Source organism: Paroedura picta, chromosome 17 (assembly GCF_049243985.1).
Source record: "Paroedura picta isolate Pp20150507F chromosome 17, Ppicta_v3.0, whole genome shotgun sequence".
NCBI lineage: Eukaryota > Metazoa > Chordata > Lepidosauria > Squamata > Gekkonidae > Paroedura > Paroedura picta.
This window is the reverse complement of record NC_135385.1, coordinates 6,932,976-6,947,006: the sequence shown is the minus strand read 5'-3', so window position 1 is coordinate 6,947,006 and position 14,031 is coordinate 6,932,976. Positions and strand designations below refer to the sequence as shown.

At 55.5% G+C, this 14,031-nt stretch overlaps 1 protein-coding gene across 5 annotated transcripts in view; it reads right to left on the bottom strand.

Moving 5' to 3' along the window:
• Nucleotides 1–13,670, bottom strand: part of GRIN2A (glutamate ionotropic receptor NMDA type subunit 2A) — a 118,343-nt gene extending 104,673 nt beyond the window's left edge. For 3 of the 5 annotated variants that reach the window (XR_013227181.1, XM_077316285.1, XM_077316286.1), the window contains exons 1-3: nt 13,464–13,670; nt 12,577–12,772; nt 10,622–11,044 (exon numbers count right to left, since the gene is read on the bottom strand). Coding sequence is in view for 2 of the 5 variants with exons in the window: in XM_077316285.1 (XP_077172400.1) it covers nt 10,622–11,041 (420 nt within the window). In the remaining 3 variants the exon portion in view is untranslated. Of the gene's footprint in view, nt 1–10,621; nt 11,045–12,576; nt 12,773–13,463 lie in introns of those variants that run through there. The other 2 variants (XM_077316288.1, XM_077316287.1) reach the window with 2 other exon arrangements.
• Between the last annotated feature and the right edge of the window lie 361 nt (nt 13,671–14,031).

Here is a 14,031-nt window from a genome sequence, read left to right as displayed (position 1 = left end):
CCCCCCTCCCTTTCTATTTTGGGTAAACTAGTAACATGACTCTGGAGCTAGCCAAAAGAACACCAATGTCACCTATGTTTTAGGGGCTCCAAGGAAGAATTCAGGAAGCAGGGTGTGCTCAGTTCCAGCCCCTCTCTTACAGGTCATGCGGCCACTTCTTGTCCCAGGAAGGACCCCATCCACATACCCCCCCACCCCCCACCAAACATAGCGCTCCCCGGGCACTGAGACTCCGCATCTTGGCTCATCACAAAGAATCATTTGACAAGCAAGCCAAGATCTAGGTCATGTTTCCAAAATCTATTTTGGGTAAACGTCCCCTCTTCCCAGACACACAACACAATATACACTTTTCATACCCGCTGAGTTGCACCAAAGCGGCAAACGGGATATGCTTCCCGATGCTGCTCGGCCGGGGCCCCATTCCCCCATTCCACTCACATGCTCTTGGCTTCCAGGCTGTAAATTGGCTACCATTTCTTCTTGGCATTGGCAGTGGGATAGGGTGGGGAGCTTAGGCACTGCAGAGTCACATCCCCCCAAAATTGAGCAGCATAACACAGGGCTAGGTTGGACCAAGGGTACGTCTTGTCTAGCACACCTCTCCAACTTCCCGCAGGGGCCAGTCATAAGCCCAGCGGGGATCTCAGAAGCTTGTTGGGACCGTCACTCTCTCTCAGCCTAGCCTACCTCGCAGGAGGGTTGTTGTGAGGATAAAACAGAGGCGGAGAGAACAATGTAAGCCATTTAAAGTCCCCGCTGGGGAGAAAAGGAAGGTATAAATGAAGTTAATTAATAAACATATAAACAAACAAAAACACAGTAAGCAGCCTGCACACATCTGCTCAGAGTCGGGCCGACAGCTGTAAATACATAGATGTCACATAGATGTCGTTCTCCTTCACCTACTCTGTCCCAAGCATGGAATAGCGCCTGAACATCCAAGGAGAGCCAAGAGTTCAAAATCAGGTAGAAAAACTTTTTAGTGCTCAGTTAAGTTTCCAAAAATGATTTATTTATTTTGCCAGCTATATGGATTTTTGTCTCTTTTTGAAGAATGACTGCCAGAGGAATAGATCCCCATGATGAGGCTGTTGGTGAAACCCGTGCGGGATTCTTTGGAAATTTAACTAATAATTATATTACACATATACATATATATACATAGACCCTTGGCCTTCTTCCTATGTTTTAACTCCTGTCCAGTGGCTCTTGGCTTTCTGGTCATCCAAGGAGAGCCACGCATTCCACCTGAGCTCCAGTTTCCACTCCCACCGTGGTTGCTTGGGCTGCTGTGTGGCGGCAGCAGGGTTGCCAACCCGCAGGTGGTGGCTGGAGACCACAGAGATCGGTTCCCACGGAGAAAATGGCTAGTTTGGAGGGCAGACCCCATTGAAGTCCCTCCCCTCCCCAAGCCCCACTCTCCCCAGGCTGCACCCTCGTATCTCCAGGTTATTTCCCCAGCCCAGCAAAAGCCATTCTTCGGATTAAAAAACATTTGAAATTTTGCAGCCAGGAGCACCTAAAGAGAAAATCACTCGGCTGTTTTTGAAGCATCCCCTCCTTGCTAGATTGCCACATCAGGAGAAGCAGCCCATTGAAGTACTGTTTCATCCCTTGTTCGCTGGCCAATTGGGGGGCCCCGCATCCCCATTGCTTTGGTCGCCCTTTTGAGAGCAGATCAAAAACAAAACAGCTGGCACACGGACACCCCTCGCTGCCCAGACGGCCAACACAGAGCGCCACCAGCCCGGCTGCTGTTTAATTCCTCTCACTCACACGCCAGTAATTAGTGGGCTCTTATGTGAACAAGCTGCCTACTGAGGGCCCGGTTGGGGGAAACTGCCAAAAAATGGTACACTCATTGTCCTCCTTGGCCTCTTGTGCAAAGCCCTTTGAGGAACGCAGGCAGGACATCACAGCGTCGGCAAGCGAGACAAGAAGCCCCCGACCCAGTGCATTGGCTTGGAGCCAAAGGACCCCGAAACGGTTGGACACCAGCAGAGAGAGAAATCACATTCTATGCATGGGGTCTCCACAGGTCGCTGAGGGATGGGCATGGTGCCTTATCTGCTTCCCCCAGGCCCACATTTCTTTACATTCAAGTATAGTGACAGAAAGGGCAGGAGTCGGAGTGTATGGCCACCCGTAAGGTGTTCAAGGCAAGAGACGTCTAGAGGTTGGCCTCTGCCTGCCTGTGTAGCAACTCTGGGCTTCTTGAGTGGTCTCCCATCCAAGTTCTAACCAGGATGACCATGCCGAGCTTCCAAGAGCTGACAAGTTCAGGATGCATCCAAATATAACCCTCCCCTGAAGAAACCCTGACCTTGCAAAAGAACGGTGTGACCATTTTACAACCTAACCAGCCCTGGGTGCCGTTAGAAGCAGCCAAAGTCAGGATCCACAGCAGACTAACTCGCCTGGGATAAATTCTTCTACACGACCTACATGCTAAATAAATAATAAATATTTTATTTGTATAAGAATGGCATGAGCCAAGCTAGCTTGCCCTCCAAGGGTGCCATAAGTTGGAAGCAAATTGACAGAGTTTAAAACTCTCTCTCTCCAGGATTCTGGTCTGCCACTCTCCCGCAGCCCGAATTTCACATCAATGTGACACTTGCTTTCAGCAGCTCCAGGTTAAAAAATACTCGGTGCCCATTCAAGGGCTCTTGAACTCTTCGCTGATCCATCACAGCTTACAAACACACTGTCCACAACCCCACAGTTTCCCAACATCCTAAGAAACACCCTTAGCTCAGCAGCATAGCCTGCCACAGCCCCCCAAGCCTGTTATTTCACGCCAGCTGTTCTCCATGGACTCCGATGTGAGACCTGGAAAAGCCGGAGTGTCTCTCCCAAGCCCCACGCCTGGCCATCTCCGCAGGCCGTCATGCTGAAAGCGAATCACTTCTGCTGTGACATCGCATATATTCTAGCTCAGCGGGCCAAGGTCTTCCGAGCGTTTTTCCCATTTGTCTGCATTTAACCCTGCTAGATGATGGTTTTTACGTAACTATGAGAAAAACAAACAAGGCCAGGCGACCGAGCAACCAGCTGTAAAGATGGGGTGTGGCTCAGTGGCAGAGCCTCTGCTTGGCAGGCAGGAGGTCCCAGGTTCGATCCCTGCCCTCTCCAGTTAAAAGGGCCAGGCAGGAGGGGATGGGCAAGACCAGACTGAGTGGACTCATGGCCTGATTCAGTAGGAGGCAGCTTCATCCGTTCACGCCCACAAACGCAGCCACCATCCTTGTTACCGTTCCGTTTGGCATCTTGCCCACTGTCTGTACCAAAGCGCAGCCTCCTCCACGCCCAATAAGAATGTTTTGTATACACGCCCCCCCAAAGTGTGTCACTCGCACATTCATTAAGTGTGCCTTTCCAGGGCAAATGTGCGCTAAGAACAGATTACCTTCATTCCGCTTTCTGTTTATCCAATTATAATCCTCCAGCTCCCTTGTGCTCAGCCGGATATAGATTGCGGAATCCGTTTCCGAGTGGCACGCGGACGCAGAGAGCTTCCCCCGAGACTTAATATTAGCATAAATGAAAATCAAGACTAATTCTTGTTAGCTCTCGCACCACCGTGGGCAGCTTGTGGTTGGCCACTGACGGCCAGGTTGGTGTTGTAGTTAAGAGTGGTGGCCTCTAATCTGAAGAACCAGGTTCGATTCCCCACTCCTCTTACACATGCAGTCGGTGGGGTGGCCTTGGGCTAGTCACAGTTCTGTCAGAGCTCTCCGTCTCACCTACCTCACAGGGTGTCTGTTGCAGGAAGAGGAAGGGAAGCTGCTTTGAGACTCCTTCAGGGAATGAAAAGCAGGGTACAAAAAACAGCTCCTCTGTTGAACCAGAGATGCAGCACGGGCTCTGGAATGCTCTACATGGAGCTTTTCTGATTCTGGAACACAACCGGTCGACAGACTTTAGGCAGTGTGAAACCTTAATGTTTCTAGGGCTTGACAGGTCAAGCCTTAGACTTCCTACCCATCTCACAAGAACAGCTCCCTTTCCAAAGATCCCCTCATCATGTCCACCTTTTTAGTTCCATCAAGTCTCACCCAGTTTATGGCAACCCGAACAAGGAGGTTTCAAGGCGAGTGAGAAGCAGAGATGGTTTTCCATGACTTTCCTCTGCAGAGGATACCTTGGTGATTTCCCATCCAAGTACTGACCCTGATTAACTTTCGAGATCTGACAAGAGACTTACAGAGACCCCTGGAATAGGGGGAAGCTTCGCTCTGTGCCAGGATGGGCCACTGTGGGCAACAGAGGGCTTGACTAAAGGGGCCCACGGTGAGCTGATCTAGCAGCATTCTTGCATCAACAAGGCCAGGCGGCAGCCATTCATCCTGACAGCAAAGGCTGGAGTCTCTATGCTGAGAGGACGTGTCCCTCTTCTGCAATGGCAGCTCGCTGGGGGACCACATTACAGTATGTCAAGCCTTGCCTACCTCTGACCGTCACTGTTAAGAAAAAAGGGAGGGAGAATTGTGTAGGCCACAGTGAGTTCCTTGAAAGAATGGCAGGATAAACAGCGATGTGTTAATGCATTTCCAAACGTCCCTGGGTATGGACATAATGATGCCTCTTTCCCCCATGCAAACTGGGAAGGGGGGGAGGGTCTTCACTCTCATTGGACCTTGCAAAGGGCAAAGGGCATCGCAGTCTTTGGGCCTTCAAGGTTAGTCTTGTCCACTCAGTCTGGCAGCTACTCTCCACAGTCTTCCCCACTGCTTCCCACCTCGTCCTTTTCACGAGACATGCCAGGATTTGAACCCAGGACTATCTGCATGCCAAGCAGAAGCTCTACCAAAGGACCACCAACCCTTCCCAAATCTCCAGGCTGGTCTTTGCCTGCCTTTTAACACACACCCCAAAGAAGGTTCACCGTGCAGGCACAGCAAAGGCCAGACCCTTCCGTCTCTACCATCAATGAAAGAACTCTGAAATCTGTTTGTTTGTAGCATTTGGTCAACTGCATTCCCCTCCCCACACACACACACACACACACACACACAAACGCATGCACGCACACAAGGACGCCAACTATTAAACTGTCATTTCTGATTAAAGCCGGCATGTTTTCCAGCACCATTAATGGCGGATGACAAAGTGGGAAAAGACAAAGTCTTTGACAGCGGCAATATGGATCAGCCTGCTGGTGTGAGTCAGTACTTGGCAGGTGAGCCACTGCTGGGGCTCTGCACTGCCTTCGTGACTGTTCTGCAGGGCAGCCGCTGTTCAGGGTAGACCTTTACTCCACTGCCCTCCACGAGAAACCGAAAGACCCAAGACGCAGGACTCCCTTCACGCCTGCACCCCGCCGCTCATGCTGGCTTTGCAAATCCTCAACTCTGCAGCCGATCCAGCGGCTACAAATTATTGTTGATAGCTTCATCTGCGGCGTGAGGCATCTCTCATTTGTGCTCCGTGCTCCTGGAACAAAAGCTGCCGCGGAGGGGGCAGTGCAGCCTTCCAAATTCATCTATTTATAGCGTTCACATGTTATTCCTGCCTTGGTGGCATCACCCGTGACGAACGCCTTCCGTTTTAGAGAAATAATTCCAAAACGTAATCCCCCTTCGGAAGGTAGGTATTCCTGGAGGTGCTGGAGATGTTTAAGCTCAGGGTCTGGAGACCAGAAACTCCCAGGACATGTCTGGGAGAGGCATCATCCAGCCTCTCAGTTATCAACTCAAAGAAGGGGGAGAGAGAATATGCAGGTTGGGCTGAGAAAAGCATGCTCTCTCGACTTCATTTGCTCCGAGACAGATATCCTGTGACAATGTGAGGAACACGGAGGTTTGGGGCCCTGGTCCTCCATTCTGGGCCCTCTTCACCAAGGAGCCCTCAGACAACTGAAAAAAACAGTAGCCGAAATTTCAGTGTCTTTTGGCAGTGGAGCCAAAACACCTCCCTGCTTCTTAACAGATTTCATCTTTGAGAATATTCACACAGGGAGGGGAGGTGCCTGTTTCTGTGCCCCCCCCCCAAATTATGCATTCCTGGGCCTGAGTTTGCTCAGGTATCAGACAAGGGGCTTGAGTAGGCCAGGCTAGCCCAGTCCTTTCAGACCTGGAAGCTAAGCAAGGTTAGCCTAGATGAGAACAGAAGAAGAAAAGCTGGGGGGGAGGGGGTTATACCCTGCTTTTCACTACTCAAAAGAGTTCCAAAGTGGTTTACAAACTTTCCCTTCCTCTAGATGGGGTTGAGAGGGAGCTCTAAGAGAACTGGTCTGCCAGAACAGCTCAGAGAGACCTGGGACTGTCGCAAGGTCACCCAGATGGCTGCGTGTGGAGGAGGTGTGGGGAATTAAACCCGGTTCTCCAGATTAGAGGCCACCTCTCTTCAACCACAGCACCATGCTGGCTCTCCAGCAGGGTGGCAACAAGGGCAAGGGCAGGCAAGGGCAAGCCATCCCTGAACACCCCTGGCCCTGAAAGCCATGAGGCAACTGTGACTTCAGGGCACACGGGAAAAAAACCAGAAGCAAGGCAGGACAGTAGAAACAGTAGGAGTTCCCTCTCCTCCTCCACATTCCTTGTTCATGGTAAAGGCAGAGGTCCTGGGCTGCACGCTGTTCCCTCCTCCCGTCCCTTTTCACAACGTGATGTTCATTCACATATATTCAGCTGCACACCGACGGAGCGCACTCGAGAGAACATGCTTGTGAAGACTGCCGCTAGTGCGCGCCCTCTGAGGCAGGTGAGGCTTCCAACAAAAGCCGTTTCAGGCGACCTTCCTGCAGCCTGCTCTGAACCGATATCATTAGGCGGATTTCTGCTCCAAATCAACTGCCTTCGGTTTGTGCAAACATTGTGCATAGTTTGCCAAGACTAGTCGGGATGAACTGCTGAACACAAAACAAGGAAAAGCAGAGGCTTCCGACTGACCGCTGAAAGCAGAAGCCTAGAGGTTAGATCTGGGCTAAACGTCCCATCAGACCTGCCGCACCCCTCCCACAGATATCCGAGAAATATGCTGCTTCTGGAAGATGACGGGTCCCTGTGGGGAGAGATGGTAAAGCCCCGCACTGGGAATGGGCAGCCACAGGAAATGGTCACTTGAGTCCGGATCCCACATCATCTGGGGTCTTCTTCACCTTTGCCCCTGAGGGCAGGCCCTGGAGCCCAACCCAACACACTGATACTCGATTCAGAGCTCAGCTTCTGTCTGCAAAACTCTCTGGATCCCCCGAATAAAGCCTACTCATCAGCTGTGTCTCATGATGTAATGAAGACCTGCTGCCAGGCTCTGAAAATGTGGGTGGCCACTCAAACCTGTCAAGCGAGGAAGTCTGAATCAACCTCGTGCCCCCTCCCCACACACAAACACGCTGTTCCCCACGGCTTCTCGGAAGGGCAACAAGACCGACCGCAAAGGAGGGTGCAGCTGGAGCCCAGCACTCCTTGAAGGAGTGGGGCAGGAAAGCATAGCAGACAGCAAGCGGAGGCTAACAGATCTCTCCTCCGTGTCAAATTCGACAACTGAGCCCTGCACCTTCACAATCCTTGAAGTCAGTCAGGCCTGCCCAAGCTCGTAAAGGTCAAGCTGTAGTAGGTTGGAGCAAATTCTGTTTTCCCCTTGGAGCTCTCCCAGGTGCTGAATGGCCTGAACGGCTGGCCATCTGGGAAATTACTCTCCGTGATCAAGAGGTCTGCTCCCCTCCTCCGATTGCCAACTGTGCTTGCTAGAGACAAGTTTCCACTGGGGTTCGCTAGCACCTTGCAAGAACGTCCCTTGGCTGGCACAAAATGGGAACGGTGCCATGAATTTGGGATTAGACAGGCGCCTTGCCAGCCCCACTGTGTTCAGTATCGTGAACGCTTCTGCGTCAGGAAGCAGAACACTATGGTTGAAAAGTTCTCTGACCTTTCGCTGTGAGAAAGGTGGGTTTCCCCCAGTTTATGACTCACAGCGACACATCCTACTGCATCGTTAGCTACTGGGTGTGCCAACTGCAGGAGAGATTTAAAAGTGTGCCCCATGAATTGAACAGTAATATCCGAGTCCGGTAACATCTCAGACACCAACAGGAGCTTCAGACTGTCCGCTCTCATTCTACTGTGGGCCGACTCTGAAATGCATCGTCATAAACTGAAGGCTCCTTACGACCTGTGAGGTTGATCTGCTCCCCTGCTCCCAATGCCTGCTGTACTTGCGTAGACAAGTCTCAATTGGGGCATGCTAGCTTCTTGCTAGTGACCCAGAAGAGGGGCTGGGAGACACTCCGGAAGTATAGGAAACATCCCCCTTTCCACCCTCCCTTCTCTGCTGCAGAAGGTGCCCCTTGCCTCTGGGAGGAAGCAGTGTTATTTGGCTCTGCACTACCACAAGGAGAGGGAGAGAAGGCTGCCGGTGCAGACAGCGCCAGAAGAAATGATGTCATGGGTGACAGGTCGGCTGTGGCACCCAAATGAATATGCCGTGTACGGAGGCTCTGAGGCTGGGAGTGACGAAGAAAGGAAGCCATCCGCAGGCACCAAAAGAAAACACTAGGGGTGTCAGATCTGGAGATATTTGGGGCAAAGCAGTCCATGTCTTGTCCCAACACCCAGCTGAGCAGCACATTATAGACAGGTAGCCATGCAGGAGAGGCAAAGGGAGGGGTTGCTCACCTGGAAGCTCACCATGGCTGTGGCAGTAGCCCCTGGGCTCACCATTTTGGCCCATGCTAAAGTAAACATATGAGGCTGCCTTACAGACCGCCTATTCTAGATCAAACATAGTCTGCTCTAACCAGCAGTGCCTGAACAGGTTCTCAGGTCAAAGTCTTCCCACCCCCAAAAGTTGACCCTTTCAGGGGGAGAGGCCAGGGATTGAACCCAGGGCCTAGACGAGGCAGGAGCTGTACCACTCAGCCACAGCTGCAATGCCATAATATACCCAACCTACAACGCCATAATATGACAGTGATGGTGTTCTAGGGCAGGGGTAGTCAAACTGCGGCCCTCCAGATGTCCATGGACTACAATTCCCAGGAGCTCCTGCCAGCATTCGCTGGCAGGGGCTCCTGGGAATTGTAGTCCATGGACATCTGGAGGGCCGCGGTTTGACTACCCCTGTTCTAGGGGGTGAATTGAGAGGGGAGAGGGGAGGACCCACGGAGCCTGCTTGTTTGACTGGGGCACAACATCGCAGCCCCCACGTTTGTTAGAACCAAAAACATGTTTTGAGCCAAACAAAGTCAGTCGGGAGGAGAGGAAAAGAAGACGGAAGAGAATCCAGTGCTTAAGAGGAAACTGGTTTGTTTTCGGTAGACTAAGACTCTGTCGAGAAACAGTTCTGGGGTTTTTGATGTGCCGAGAAATTATTTTGCTGAAAAGCTAATAAGTGCCTCTCCAGTCAGCAAACGCCTCCCAGAATTATCCTCAAGTCTTTACGGAAGCGACAAACAAGATCAGCACGGAAGCTCTTCGGCAGCAAGCCGCTCTGCCTCAGCAAAGCCCGGGACTGGAGCAGCTGTGGGACTCCGTAGCAGCAACTACCTTTCCTGTCCCCTCTAGTTCTCATGTGCTGCCTTTGAACATGGAAGCTCTCTCATGCTGTGAGGGCTAACAAGGGTTGAGAGGTTACCCATTTGTGTCTCTAGGACTGACTCGTGCCATGATTTAATTATCCACAGTGTGAGAAAAGACAAAAGGTAGCGCTGGAATGAGGTGGACCATAGGTGTTACCCAAACAGGAAACAGGCTTCAGGAATCACCATGGAGGGACCTGAACAGGGAAATGGAGGCTCCAGGTATGGCTACGGAGTGACCCAAACAGGCAACGGGAGGTTCCAGAAATCATCATTGTATGACCTGCTTGCACCCAAGTCTCTGGACTCATTTCTGTACAGACACCATCACAACTCACTCAGGAGACTGGTGCATGTACCCTGCAGCGCTTAATGCAGCAGCCTGGTTATGTTACTCAATAAAGGAGAAAGGTAGCAACATTCCCACCCAAACTACGGCCTACAAGTACTGGTGGAGCACATCTAAGGCCTACCTAGGCTACAGATTTAGTGTTCCAGCTCCCCCCCCCCAAGAATTGTGGGAGTTGTAGTTTGGGGAGAGTGCCAAGGATTCACTCTCGAACTACGGCACCCGAGCTCCTCTGAGGAAGGGCAGGCCTTGTCAACGTCTGCAGTCCTGTCAGGCAAGCATGCCTTGAGATGCCCTCTCACCGGACAGCAGCTGGAGTCGGAAATAGGAATACCAAGCAGTAGAAGTTGGTCGGCAGCCCCCCAGCATGTACACAGCCCCCCAGCATGTACGCCCGGCTTCCCACTACACACCCAAAGCATTTCTGGCTTTCTAGGGACACAAACTCTTTTTCTGGCCCACAATAATAAGGAGGGGGTAGTGTCTCCGGCAGCCAGAGGCAGAAGGTAACATCTTCAGAGGAGACCAAGGGAGATTGTACCAGTGGGATTTTGTGCCAACAAAGCAGGAGAAACCAACTCAAAGGAAAGATGCTTGGATGTCACTTCAGTTGCCCCAAAATTTCACCCCTCTGGCCAAAGACCAGCCTTTCCCTCCTCCCTGCCTCCCCGAAACCCTCCAGTTCCCCACAGACCTCCGAGGCCACCCATCCACGACCCGGAGAAGAAGCGTGGTCTTTTCGCTCCTACCTTTTCCGCCATGATCATGGAAGAGCCGCCGTGGATCCCCAAAATGGGAATGAAGGTCTGCGAAGAAATAAAATCCAAAATCTGTGCGACGGCCTCCTGGTCGGTGTCGTCGCCGAAAACCACGCCGTGGATCTTGGTGCCCGACAGCAAGTCGCAAACGTTGGTGATGATGCTCTTGGGGTCCGTCTGGTTGACCAGCAGGGGCACCACGTTGACCTCAAGGGTGAAGTTGGCAGCCAGCTCCCCCGTCCAGAGGCCGCGGACATCCCTCTCCGTCAGGCGCTGCGTTCTGCCCAGGATGACAGCGATATTCAGGACGGGGTAGCCTCTCTCTGCCCCGTGGACGAGAGCTGATTCTGCCAGGAGGGTGTGGAGCACCAGGAGGGTCCAGCAAGCCCGTGCCATCTTCCCCAGTTCCATTCCCTGCAGAAGGGGGGGGGGTCACATCACACAAAGCAGGCAAACAAGCAGGAGGAAGCACGCCCGCTTCCTGTTCTCAGCGAGAAAGCAGACCGCCGCCGCCTGGGAAGGCCCCCTTGGTCCTCTGACTCCTTTTCAAAAAGGGGGGGGGGAGGGTGTCTAAAAGTTCAACTTCACCCTGACGGCTCTCAGGGTGCAGCCAAGCAGGCAGCAAAACCGGCACTGATTTCCCAGTCTTGAAGCTCGGCTTGGCTAGAAAGGTTCGGCGAGATTCAACCCGAGCAAAGCAGTTTAAAGACCTGGCACAGGTGAGCTAGTGAATGAATCCCCAGTTTGCCTCTTTTTTGGGAGGGGGGGGGAAGCAGACTGCAAAGGCATCTCGGAAAGTCATTCCGGGGCCTCTGCCAGGACTCCCACCTGCCCGTTTCCCCCTCCTGCCACTGAAGGAGCTGCAATCGCCCCCCCCACCCCCCACCCCCATATCCCCACAGCTTTCCCGGTCCGGCAACGACCTCTGATTCCAACACTCTCGCCTCAGGCCGGCCATGCAAAACCAGCTGCGTTGCTGGAGGAGGTTCAGGCACGCATTTTTCTAACCTATTTCTCACTGCTCCCCCCCCCCACCCACCGCATTCCCTCCAGACCGGCCTGGCGTGCATCAGCGAGCATGCCTTCCGTGGGCATCCGTTTCTTCTCAGGAGCACTTGGGTCTCCACACGCAGCCCCCTGGCTGTGGGGCTCGGGGACCCTCAGGGGACCCTTATCGCTCAGCAGGTAGACGGGTGCCAAGGACTTCCCCCTCTACCCCCCACCCAGAGCCAGGTGCCCCTCCACCCCGCCTGCGGCCCTTTCCCCCCTTCGCGGATCCTGCCCACTGCAGCCGGAACATCGTGCCCATCCATCAATTCCCCCTCCGCCGGGGCTAAGAGGGAGACGGCCAGCGCTGCAGCTCCAGGAGGGCAGCCGAGAGGGTCTCCAGCGCTGTCCCTCGGCCTCTTCCCAGCCCCCCTCATTGGAATTCCAGTGGTGCCAGTCTGTTGCGGGGCAGATTTTTTTCCCCCCACGACCGACCGACTGCAGTGTGATCAGGCAAGAGGCAAGGGGGGGGGGGGAGTGTAGTAAGACCAGCCAAGCCAAGTGCATGGGAACCTGCACGGCTGTTATCCGGGGAAGAGAAGCCAGAGAAGCACCGCATCGGCGGCTTCTTCAAGGAGGGGGGAAGAAAACTGCACCAGGCTTGTGGCGGGAGGGGGGGGCTGTTTGCATCCATTAGGACCCAGGAATGTGCAAAACACACAGGCGCACACACAACTCCCCCCCCCCCACTGCCCCTGCCAACGGGCTGCGAAATCCTGCAGCCCCCCTGACCCTCCAGCTACGTATCAGGGGGGATTCTAGCGCCTCTCCGGCCGCCCGTTCATAGGGGGGCGCCAGGGGGAAACGAAGGCCAAGAGCGCCCCCTGCTGGGCTGCGCCCCGATCCTCGCCCTCCTCCTCCTCCTCCTCCTCCTCCTCCCGCGCTCCGCGTTTTCGTACCGGGAATGCGAGAAGCTGTAGCCGCCGCCGCCGCCGCCAAGTTTGGCATTCTACCGCCCGGGTCAGCGCGGAGCTTCACGGCGGGCTCCGGCTTCCATCGCGGCTCGCAGAGAGGCGCTGGCCCCCGCCGCTGCCCGCCGTGGGGGCGCGCATCGCCCGGCCCAGGCGCACCGCTCAGGATCCGTGCAAGAGGGCTCTGCGGAGAGAGGAGCGGCCAGGAGCCGCAAGTTAGGCGCCAGGGCGGGCAGCCGGCCGGGACAACCCGGCAAAAACGACCCCCCGAATCAGATCAAATGCCCACCCCCGGGGAAAGTTGGCCCGACCCCCGGCAAAGCTGCCTTCGAGAGCCGGTCCTCTCTGCGCCCCGCTCGGTGCCAAGCGACGCCGGCCACGTTGACGCACCAGCAAGCCCCGGGGGTCGCCACGGAATTCTCTCCCGGGGTCCGGTCTGCTCTGTCCGCTCCCCCCAGCCCCTCGCCCACCCCGCCGCGCTTGGCTTTTGCACACGAGGGCGGCGCAGCGGACCTCTTGCTCCCGGGGAAGCGCGCCGAGGGGGGCCGTGCGCAATCGGGCTTCTTCCCCACCTCCCTCCGCACAGGTACGTGCGCAGCCCAATCCTACGCGCCACCGCTTTCTCGGGAAACTCGGTCCACCCCGACCCACCTCGAGGAAAGCGTGCCGGTCGGGTTGCGGCAGACCCCCTCTCCCCCGCCCGGGAGGGCGGCCGGAGAGGGCGCGCGAGAAGTGGGCGGGGGCCCGAGTCCGGCGGGGACCACCTGCGGAGAGGCGCGCCGGTGGTCAGCCGCCCCGGGATCCCGCAGTGCCGCGAGTGCGCGGCGTCCCGGCGCGGGCCAATCCCCCCTGCGGCCGCCCGCCAGCTCACTCACCGCATCGGCCCGCCACATAATTCCCAGCCGCCGGCGCGCCCCGGCATGGCCAGCCAGTCCGCCACGGCCGCCGCCGCCGCCTCCGGCTGCGCTCCGTGCCGCACTCCTAGCGCCCCTGCCCGGCCCGGCCCGGGGGGAGCCGGCGCTGCAGTCTGCGGCCGGCCAGGAGGGGCGCGGCACCGCCGCCGCCGCCACCAGCAGCCTCCATCCCGCCGGTGCCGAGGAAAGAAACCGGGGGCGGGGCGGGGCGGGGGGGGGCTCGCTCCCTCTCTCCGCTGCGGCGCCCCCTCCCCAAAAGCGAGGAGGCGGAGCACGCCCGGCGGGGAGGCGTCCCCGGCGGAGGGAGGGAGAACAGCACAAGACAGGTGGGCAGCAGGGATCGGGGCCCTTCTCTGGCCAGGAGACCTCGGCCCCCCGAAGGTGCCCTTTTGCCCAGGGGATTAGCTGTCATTCCGGGGGATCTCCAGGCCCTGCCTGGAGGCTGGCAACTAATACCCAGATGCACCTGTTTGGCCTCCCTCCACAGAGCACAGGTGGTTTACTTTGTCTTCCTCTCCCCTTTCCTGTC